Genomic DNA, 11,017 nt, shown 5'->3' on the forward strand with positions numbered 1-11,017 from the left:
AAAAAAAAAAAAAAAAAAAAGACAGCTGGGCCCCAGGGACCACTACCGCCAAGATGCGGAGACCGGTAGTGACCCAGAATGTCCGGCTGTGCTGTTATTTATTGTATACAAGGCAAGGGGACAGGGTAAGGAGTGTGAGTCATCTGCAATGATAGGTAAGGGTCACGCGAATCACGTGTCCACCAGACGGGGGCCCTTCCCTGTTTGGTAGTTGAGGCGGAGAGAGAGAGGACAGCTTATGTCATTATTCTATGCATTTCTTGGAGAGATCAAAGACTAATATTCTCACTAATTCTGCTACTGCTATCTAGAAGGCAGAGCAAGGTATACAGGCCGGAACGTGAAAGTGGACCAGGAACATGACTGCTGAAGCACAGCATCACAGGGAGACTTTTAGGCCTCCAGATGGCTGCCAGCGGGCTTGACTGTCAGGCATTCCACAAGAAGTGGTGGAGCAGTCTTTTCTAACTCCCCAGAGGAAGGGGAGACTCCCTTTCCCGGCCTGCTAAGTAATGGGTAATGGGTGCCTTCCCAGGCACTGGCGCTACTGCTAGACCAAGGTCTGCTAAGTAATGGGTGCATTCCCGGGCACTGGCATTACCGCTAGACCAAGGAGCCCTCTAGTGGTCCTGTCCGGGTGTGACAGAGGGCTCACACTCTTGTCTTCTGGTCACTTCTCACCATGTCCCTTCAGCTCCTATCTCTGTATGGCCTGGTTTTTCCTAGGTTATAATTGTAGAACAGAGATTATTATTATATTGGAATAAAGAGTAATGCTACAAGGTAATGATTGATAATATTCATATATAATCATGTCTATATTCTGTGTCTAATATAACCTCTTATTTTAAGCATTTTCTTTATGATACTGGAACAGCTTGTGCCTTCAGTCTCTTGCCTCGGCACCTGGGTGGCTTGCCGCCCACACACCTGTAATCCCAGCAGTTAGGGAGGCTGAGGTGGGCGGCTCACCTGAGGTCAGGAGTGTGAGACCAGCCTGGCCAACACGGTGAAACCCTGTATATTTTTAGTAAAAATATAACAAATTAGTTGGGTATGGTGGCACGCAATTGTAATCCCAGCTACTCAGGAGCCTGAGGCTCGAGAATCGCTTGAACCCAGGAAGAGGAGGTTGCGGTGAGCCGAAATTGTGCCACTGCACTCCAGCCTGGGTGACAGAGAGAGACTCTCAAACAAAACACAAACAAACAAAAAAACAGTACCTCCTCTTTTTTTTCTTTTTTTTCTTTTTTTTCTTTTTTTGGAAACAGAGCCTTGCTCTGTTGCCTGGGCTGGAGTGCAGTGCTGCAATCTTGGCTCACCGTAACCTTCACCTCCCAGGTTCAAGTGATTCTGCTGCCTCAACCTCCCGAGTAGCTAAGAGTCCAGGCGTGCACCACCATGCCCGGGTAATTTTTTTGTATTTTTAGTAGAGACAGGGTTTTGCCATGTTGGTAAAGCTGGTCTCGAACTCCCAACCTCAGGTGATCCAACCGCCTCAGCTTCCCAAAGTATTGGGATTATAGGCGTGAGCCACCATGCCCGGCCAGTATCTCATTCTTAATAACTCGTATGCATTGTGACTTCAAGTAGGGTAGGCATTGTATTGAGCACTTTACATGCAATAGCTTGTTTAATCCTCACATCAGCTCTACTATCGTTCAGGAAACTCCCTGCCAGTTGAAGTGACTTGCTTGAGGTCAGGAGGCTACCAAGTGCATAGTCTAATCAGCCGCCACCTGAGCCCAGAACCACGTAGTAAATGCGCTACAATTCTTTGCTATTATGATTATTTTACATTTTATATTCCCTGTAGTTAATAATTGCCTTGTTTTTAATGTACTTTGTTTTGTTTGTGTAAGTATCATTAATTCAGTTCCAATATATCAGAAGTATAAATCTTTTGGGTATTTAAACACATCACCTACTTTCAATTTTATCCTTTCCTCCATCCTCTCCTAACCTGGATTAGTTACCCCAAAATAAATGTAATGTAATACAACATATGGCTCAGCTATAAATAATACTTACAGTCATGATAATGTGGATGTTCAACAGTGCTTTAACAAAATATCAGGAAGGCTGGGCATGGTGGCTCACGCCTGTAATCCCAGCACTTTGGGAAGCCGAGGTGGGAGGATTCCATGAAGGCAGGAGTTTGAGACCAGCCTGGGCAATATAGTGAGACATCTCCCCACCCCCAATCTCTACCAAAAAAAAAAAAAAAAAATTCTGGGTGTGGTGGTGCACACCTGTAGACCCAGCTATTGAGAGCAGGGAGGCTGAGGTGGGAGGACAGCTTGAGCCCAGGATATCCAAGCTGCAGAGGGCCATGATTATAACACTGTACTCCAGCCTGGGTGACAGAGCAAGACCCTGTTTTTAAAAAAGTCAGGGCACGGTGGCTCACGCCAGTAATCCCAGCACTTTAGGAGGCTGAGGCAGGTGGATCACCTGAGGTCAGGAGTTCGAGGCCAGCCTGACCAACATGGTGAAACCCCATCTCTACTAAAAATACAAAAATTAGCTGGGTGTGGTGATGGGTGCCTGCAGTTCCAGCTACCCCAGAGGCTGAGACAGGAGAATTGCTTGAACCCAGGAGGCAGAGGTTGCAGTGAGCAGAGACCCTGCCATTGCACTCCAACCTGGGTGACAGAGTGAGACTCCATCTCAAAAAAAAAAAAAAAAAAAAAAAAAGGCTGGGCATGATAACTGATGCCTGTAATTCCAGCACTTTGGGAGGCTGAGGTAGGCGGATCACCTGAGGTTGGGAGTTCGAGACCAGCCTGACCAACATGGAGAAACCCCGTCTCTACTAAAAATACAAAATTAGCTGGGCATGGTGGCGTATGCCTGTAAGCCTAGCTACTCAGGAGGCTGAGGCAGGAGAATCACTTGAACCCGGGAGGCGGAGGTTGCAGTCAGCCAAGATCATGCCATTGCACTCCAGCCTGGGCGACAAGAGCAAAACTCCATCTCATAAAAAATTCACAAATAAATCGAAAGAAAGAAAACATAGGAGATGGAGAGATAAGTGTCTATGTATATGGGGAGGGGGCAGCAGCTAAATACCTGAAACTGCAAGTGAGAAAGTAGTGTAGTAGAAAGTATAATTTTAAAATACACATGTAGGTTCTAGGAAAAAGACTTGGAAATAGTCGACTCAAGGGAGTGGGAACTGGGGGACAGAGGATAAGGGACTACTGTCTCTTTCCATTTTTTTAAGACAGAGTATCTCTCTGTCCCCTAGGCTGCAGTGCAGTGGCACGATCTTGGCTCACTGCAGCCTCTGCCTCCTGGGCTCAAGCAATTCTCATGCCTCAATCTCCTGAGTAGCTGGGATTACAGGCACATGTTACCATGCCCAGCTAAGTTTTGTATTTTTAGTAGAGATGGGGTTTCACCATGTTGGTCAGGCTGGTCTTGAACTCCTGACCTCAGGTGATCTGCTTGCCTCGGCCTCCCAAAGTGCTGGGATTACAGGTGTGAGCCCTTGCACCCAGCCAAAAATAAAATTTTTTAATAAAGAGCAAAGCACAGTGACTGGCAAATAGTATTAAATTAATAGCTATCGGTTATAATTTTAAGGCTTCCAACTGCCATGTTGGAGGATTTACTGAATGCTAGGCGTTGGGCCAAGTACTTTCCCAATTTATTTTTTTCCTCACGACCATCCTGTGGGGTAAGGAAGCACTATCCACATTAGGCCCAGAACTTAAATAAGTAATTAGCAAGAGGTGGGGCCGGGATCATGCTCCATTTGTTTGAATCTACAGCCAAAATGCCTAACCACTACACTACTATTGCGGTGATGGTAGGATACGGCCAGAAATATGGCAACTCGTGGTTGAACCTCAGGTTTTCAGACTGATGAATCTTTGGCTTGAGAGCACAACATCCTAAGTTGAGGACATGCAGACTGGTAGGAAAGGACTTTGGGTGCCCATTAATCCAGAGGGAGCCCCAGAAAGTGGCCTTTAAACACTCGGAGTGAGTTTCACTCTCAGAGATGCCAATCACTGCATACAGAAGAAGCTTTCCATACTGAGGACTGGGCACCAAAGTAAGTCCGAGGCCTGGGGCACTCCCAGTGTAGGAGCATCTCAAAATTAAACTGTCTGGATTTTCTAGCCATCTAAATCATGTTTATGATGGCCCACTGTGGCAAGGTCACTGTTCTGGGACAAGTCAGAGCTCCAGATGATTTGGAGTAGGGTAGTGGGACTCAAGAAAATAAGAGTAGGCTGGGAGCAGTGGCTCACGCTTGTAATCCCAGCACTTTGGGAGGCCAAAGCTGGTGGTTCATCTGAGGTCAAGAGTTGAAGACCAGCCTGGCCAACATGGTGAAACCCCATCTCTACTAAAAATACAAAAATTAGCTGGGCATGGTGGCACCAGCCTGTAATCCTAGCTACTCGGGAGGCTGAGGCAGGAGGAGCGCTTGAACCTGGGACGTGAAGGTTGCAGTGACCAGGATAGTACCACTGCACTCCAGCACGGGCAACAGGAGCAAAATTTCGTCTCAAAAAAAAGAAAAAATAGAGTGACAGAACTTGGGGACTAATTGGTTGCCAGATGACAAGGTTACTCCAATTTACACTCCCTTTAATTCTTCCCACCTCCCACCCCAGGGCCCTATATGGGAATGAGGGAAGAATCCCATTCCAGCTCCAACAAGTCTCATGTATTTCAGACTGGTAAACACAGAGTGAGGGAATGGCTTGCACAGAGCAGTGGCTTGCCCTGGGTCACAGTGAGACAGTAAGAACAGGGCTTGGCTTCAGCTCACCAAGACTAGAGCAGCAGTTCCCAACCTTTTTTGGCATGAGGGACTGGTTTTGTGGAAGACAATTTCCACGGACAGAGAGGGGATGGTTTTGGGATGACTCAAGCGCATTACATTTATTGTGGACTTTATTATTATTAATGTAACATTGTAATATATAATGAAAAGATTATATAACTCACCATAATGTAGAATCAGTTGGGAGCCTTGAGCTTGTTTTCCTGCAACTAGACAGTCCCCTCTGGGGGTGATGGGAGACAATGACAGATCATCAGGTATTAGATTCTCATAAGGAGGCCAGGCGTGGTGGCTCACGCCTGTAATCCCAACACTTTGGGAGGCTGAGGCAGGTGGATCACCTGAGGACAGGAGTTTGAGACCAGCCTGGCCAACATGGCAAAACCCTGTCTCTATTCAAAATACAAAAAAATTAGCTGGGCATGGTGGCAGGGCCTGTAATCCCAGCTACTGGGGAAGCTGAGGCATGAAAATTGCTTGAACCTGGGAGGCGGAGGTTGCAGTGAGTTGAGATCGAGCCACTGCACTCCAGTCTGGGTAACAGGGTGAGACTCTGTCTCCAAAAAAAAAAAAAAAAAAAAAAACCAAAAAGATTATTATAAGGAGTGAACAACCTAGATCCCTCACATGCAGAGTTCACAAAATAGGGTTTGTGCTCTTATGAGAATCCAGTGCCTGGGCTGATCTAACAGGAGGCGGAGCTCAGGCGGTAATGCAAGGGATAGGCACCCTGTAAATACAGATGAAGCTTTGCTGGCTAACGTCCTGTTGTGTGGCCTGGTTCCTAACAGGCCATGGACTTGTTCTGGTCTGTGACCTGGAGACTGGGGACCCCTGCACTAGAGCATTTTTTTTTTTTTGATACGGAGTCTTGCTCTGTCGCCCAGCTAGAGTGCAGTGGCACGATCTCCGCTCACTGCAAGCTCCGCGTCCCGGGTTCATGCCATTCTCCTGCCTCAGCCTCCCGAGTAGCTGGGACTACAGGCGCCCACCACCACACCCGGCTAATTTTTTTGTATTTTTGGTAGAGTCGGGGTTTCACCGTGTTAGCTGGGATGGTCTGGATCTCCTGACTTCGTGATCCGCCCGCCTCGGCCTCCCGAAGTGCTGGGATTACAGGCGTGAGCCATCGTGCCCGGCCTGCACTAGAGCATTCTTTCATGGATTCCCACTTAAAAAACCCACACCACTATACCCACTAACTCTGAGGCTTTAGTCATATAAAGAAAAATAGCCATTATATATGTTGTTCTTTTGTGCTCTTATAATGTGTAATCATGCCCTTTACTTAAAGAATTCCAGGATCTAGAAAAAAAGAAAGAAAGAAAAAAGCCAGGCGTGGTGGATCACACCTGTAATCCCAGCACTTTGGGAGGCCAAGGTGGGGGGATCATGAGGTCAGGAGTTCAAGACCGGCCTGGCCAACATAGTGAAACCCTATCTCTACTAAAAATAAAAATAAAATAAAAATAAAAAATTAGCCAGGCTTGGTGGTGGGTGCCTGTAATCCGTCTCAAAAAAAAAAAAAAAAAACGTCTGGGCGCTATGGCTTACACCTATAAGCCCAGCACTTTGGGAGGCCAAGGCAGGAGGATTGCTTGAGCCTAGGAGTCCAAAACGAGCTTGGCCAACATAGTGAGCTCTCCTGTCTACAAAAAAAAAAAAAATAATAATAATAATAATAATAATAAAATAAGCCAGGTGTGGTGGTGCACACCTGTAGTCCCAGCTACTCTGAAGGCTGAGGCAGGAGGATCACTTGAGTCCGGGAGTTTGAGGCTGCAGTGAGCCAAGATTGTGCCAATGTGCTCCAGCCTGGGCGACAGAGAGAGACCCTCTCTCAGAATGACTGACTGAATAAATAAATAAATAAATAAATAAATAGAATTCTAGGATCTGGCCTTAGGAGATCCAAATTATCCAACCAAGGTTGTGAAATGTCTCATCTCAGGAAGAAATGCTGAACACTTCATTTAAAGCCTTGTTGCTGACAGCCAAACCACCAGGTAGCCCAGTACTCAAGATAATCATTGGCTGGGCGTGGTGGGTGGCTCACGCCTGTAATCCCAGCACTTTGGGAGGCCAAGGCGGGTGGATCACCTCAGGTCAGGAGTTCGAGACCAGCCTGACCAACATGGTGAAACCATGTTGTTTCTACAGAAAATACAAAAATTAGCTGGGCGTGGTGGTGGGCACCTGTAATCCCAGCTACTCAGGAGGCAAAGCAGGAGAATAACTAGAATCCAGGAGGCGGAGGTTGCAGTGAGCCGAGATTGTGCCATTGCACTCCAGCCTGGGCAACAAAGGAAGACTCAGTCTCAAAAATAAAAAAAGATAATCATTACAACAGGATATGCTGACCTGCATATCCCACCCTCATAAGCTTTGTCCTGCCCAGCCTGTATACCTTACTCTTGATATCACTTTACGTGCTTTGCCTAATAAAAAATCTCAACTAACTCTTTTTGGAGAGTCAGGGAATTCTCACTCTCTTGTGCTGCCTCCCTTATACCCAGGCATAAGCTCCAAAGAAGATTTGACTGGGAAAACTCTTTTAGCTTCATGTTAATTTCTGTTGCATTGAGAGCCCAAGAACCCCTGGTAACAGCAGGCAGGTAGTGGAACCGGGTTGTCAAAAGAGAGATTTTAACTTTTTTTGACGCGCTTGTATCAGCAGTTTTTTTTGTTTTGTTTTGTTTTTTTGTTTTTTTTTGAGACTGAGTCTCGCACTCTCGCCCAGGCTGGAGTGCAGTGGCACCATCTCTGCTCACTGCAAGCTCCGCCTCCCCGGTTCACGCCATTCTCCTGCCTCAGCCTCCCGAGTAGCTGGGACTACAGGTGCCCGCCACCGTGCCCGGCTAATTTTTTGTGTTTTTAGTAGAGACGGGGTTTCACAGTGTTAGCCAGGATGGTCTTGATCTCATGACCTCGTGATCCGCCCGTCTCGGCCTCCCAAAGTGCTGGGATTACAGGTGTGAGCCACCGCGTCTGGCCTAATTTTTTATTTTCAGTAGAGACAGGGGTTTCACCATGTTGGCCAGGATGATCTCGATCTCCTGACCTCTTGATCCTCCCGTCTCGGCCTCCCAAAGTGCTGGGATTACAGGCGTGAGCCACAGTGCCCAGCCTTGTTTTCTAAATATATAAAGCCAGAAATAAACCCAAGTAACGAGCATATATATAACGAGCATATATATATATATTTGAGACGGACTCTCGCTCTGTCACCAGGCTGGAGTGCAATGGCACGATCTCGGCTCACTGTAACCTCCGCCCCCTGGGTTTAAGTGATTCTCCTGCCTCAGTCTTCCGAGCAGCTTCCACTACCAGCGCGCACCACCACGCCCGCTAATTTTTGTACTTTTAGTAGAGACGGGGTTTCCCCCTGTTGGCCAGGATGGTCTGGATCTCTGGACCTCGTGATCCGCCCGCCTCGGCCTCCAAAAGTGCTGGGATTACAGGCGTGAGCCACCGTGCCCGGCCCTAACGAGCATATATTAATGTTGTAATTATATGTGTGTGTATATGTGTGTGTGGTTTTGTTTTCTATATAAAGTCAAAAGAGAGTGTATGTGTGTGTGTGGTTTTGTTTGTTTTCTAAATATATAAAGTCAGAAATAAACCCAAGTAACCCAGCCGCCTGGGAAAGGTGGTATCTGGCCCGCCCCATTCCAGCCTGAACTCCGCCCACCGCGATCCGGAAGCCCCGCGCTCAGCGGGTTGCTGGAAAAACTCGGAGCTGAACACCCGGCCGGACACTGGCCGCTGAGCTCGGGAGCCTGCGCAGAAGGCGTCGGAGGCGCATGCTCTGTAGCGGTCTCTGCAGCCAGCATTGGCGCCCGCGCGGGCCTTTGAGTCCCGCCCGCAGAGCCCCTCCCGCAAAGCCCCACCCGGGTGCGCGGGCATGGCGGCCAGCCTGTGGATGGGCGACGTGAGTGAGGGTAGTAGTCCCGGGTCTGAGGACGAGGAAGCATCTCGGTTTCGCGAGGGAGGAAGTGTCTGAGGAGGAGGGGACTTGGGATCCCAAAAAGGGGAGACGTGTGACCGGGTTCTTTTTGGTGACACAGAAGCGGATTCCAGCATCTAAGTGAAAAAGCTGAGTCCGTGAGGCTAGGGGTCCTGGGGCCCCACCTGGGTTCGTGGGAGGGAAAGGTGGTGCTTTGGGGACATAGAATGGGAGGAATCCAAGGACTGAGGCGCGCTGTTTTAGGACCGGAGGAGTGGGGTTTCTAGGTCCAAGGGGAGGCTTCCTAAAGGGGGGCAAGCTTGAACCAAAGGAGCTGGGGTTTCGGGCCGCTCAGCGGAGGCGAACCTCGCCGCTCGCTCCCCCAGCGGCGCGTAGCCAGCCCTGGGCTGACGGAGAGGGGCTCTGGAACCCGGAGTGGGAAGCCCGGCTGCCTGAGCCGCTGCGCTCTTGTTTTTACGCAGCTGGAACCCTACATGGATGAGAACTTCATCTCCAGAGCTTTTGCCACCATGGGGGAGACGGTAATGAGCGTCAAAATTATCCGAAACCGCCTCACTGGGTAAGTCTCATCTCAGGTCTCCCTTAATACATCTCGTTGCAGCTGTCATGTACGAGAATGTAAACATCGTAGTCATGGCTTCTCACTACCCCTAGTGATAGTCACTGTAAAATTATAACGGCTAACATTTTGAGGTCCTAATGAGTGGAAGAATAGCATGTAGCTTAAGGGCAGGACTTGCCAGGCGTGGTGGGTCACACCGTAATCCCAGCACTTTGGGAGGCCGAGGTCAGGAGTTTGAGACCAGCCTGGCCAACATGGTGAAACCCCGTCTCAGGAGTGGATACTTTGGCAAGATGGCGGGGAGCGGCGTCCGCCAAGCTGCCTCTACCGCCAGCACCTTTGTGAAGCCCATTTTCAGTCGGGACATGAACGAGGCCAAGCGGAGGGTGCGGGAGCTCTACCGCGCCTGGTATCGGGAGGTGCCGAACACTGTACACCAATTCCAGCTGGACATCACTGTCAAAATGGGACGGGATAAAGTCCGAGAAATGTTTATGAAGACCCCAGGGTGGTTGATCTTCTGGTCATTAAGGGAAAGATGGAACTGGAAGAAACAATTAAAGTATAGAAGCAGCGGACACATGTTATGCGGTTCTTCCATGAAACAGAAGCGCCAAGGCCAAAGGATTTCCTATCCAAGTTCTATGTTGGCCATGACCCATGAAGTCACTCAGTGGAAAGGTGCATGTTGATATTATATTAGAGCACAAATAAACTCACTATACGATGGTCAAAAAAAAAAAAAAGAAACCCCGTCTCTACTAAAAATACAAAAATTAGCTGGGTATGTTGGCAGGCACCTGTAATCCCAGCTACTGGGGAGGCTGAGGCATGAGAATCGCTTGAACAACGGAGGCGGAGGTTGCAGTGAGCCGAGATTGTGCCACTGTACTCCAGCCTGGGCAAGAAGAGGAAAACTCTGTCTCAAAAAAAAAAACAAAAAACAAAAGGCAGGACTCAAGCGAGACTGGGTTTTAAAACTATTTCTACTGTATGATCTTGGGTAAGTTACTTAACTGCTCTGTCTCATTCGCTTTGAGTATAAAAATGGAAATAATAATAGCACGTATCTCCTAGAGTTATGGTGAGGATTAAATGAGTTAATTCACATTCATCATTAGGACAGTGTCTGGCATATAGCATATGCTCAGTAAGTATAGTCAGATTACTATCTGCTGAGTAATAAGCACTTTACATTTATTATCTTCTTAAAACCTCAGACACTTCTGAGGTAAGTAAGTACTATTATGAAGAGGCTTAATTAAGAGTTACAATAAAGCCTGGCGCGGTGGCTTACACCTGTAATCCCAGCACTTTGGGAAGCCGAGGCAGGCAGATCACGAGGTCAGGAGATGGAGACCATCTTGGCTAACACGGTGAAATCCCGTCTCTACTAAAAATACAAAAAGCTGCCGGGCGCGGTGGCTCACGCCTGTAATCCCAGCACTTTGGGAGGCCGAGGCGGGCGGATCACAAGGTCAGGAGATCGAGACCATCCTGGCTAACACGGTGAAACCCCGTCTCTACTAAAAAAATACAAAAAACTAGCCGGGCGAGGTGGCGGGCGCCTGTAGTCCCAGCTACTCGGGAGGCTGAGGCAGGAGAATGGCGTGAACCCGGGAGGCGGAGCTTACAGTGAGCTGAGATCCGGCCACTGCACTCCAGCCTGGGCGACAGAGCGAGA

At 48.5% G+C, this 11,017-nt stretch overlaps 1 protein-coding gene and 1 pseudogene across 3 annotated transcripts in view; both read left to right on the forward strand.

The window, feature by feature from the left end:
* Positions 1 to 8,620: 8,620 nt before the first annotated feature.
* TRNAU1AP (tRNA selenocysteine 1 associated protein 1) overlaps positions 8,621 to 11,017 on the forward strand; it is a 29,088-nt gene continuing 26,691 nt past the window's right edge. For both annotated transcript variants that reach the window (XM_025367366.1, XM_025367376.1), the window contains exons 1-2: positions 8,621 to 8,735; positions 9,233 to 9,330. In XM_025367366.1, coding sequence (XP_025223151.1) covers positions 8,709 to 8,735; positions 9,233 to 9,330 — 125 coding nt within the window. In that variant the 5' untranslated portion in view covers positions 8,621 to 8,708. The remainder of the gene's footprint in view (positions 8,736 to 9,232; positions 9,331 to 11,017) is intronic.
* Positions 9,615 to 10,064, forward strand: LOC112612629 (annotated as a pseudogene). The gene has a single exon (XR_003116879.1). The product of XR_003116879.1 is annotated as an NADH dehydrogenase [ubiquinone] 1 alpha subcomplex subunit 6-like (transcript).

The sequence above is a fragment of the Theropithecus gelada genome, chromosome 1, assembly GCF_003255815.1.
Source record: "Theropithecus gelada isolate Dixy chromosome 1, Tgel_1.0, whole genome shotgun sequence".
NCBI lineage: Eukaryota > Metazoa > Chordata > Mammalia > Primates > Cercopithecidae > Theropithecus > Theropithecus gelada.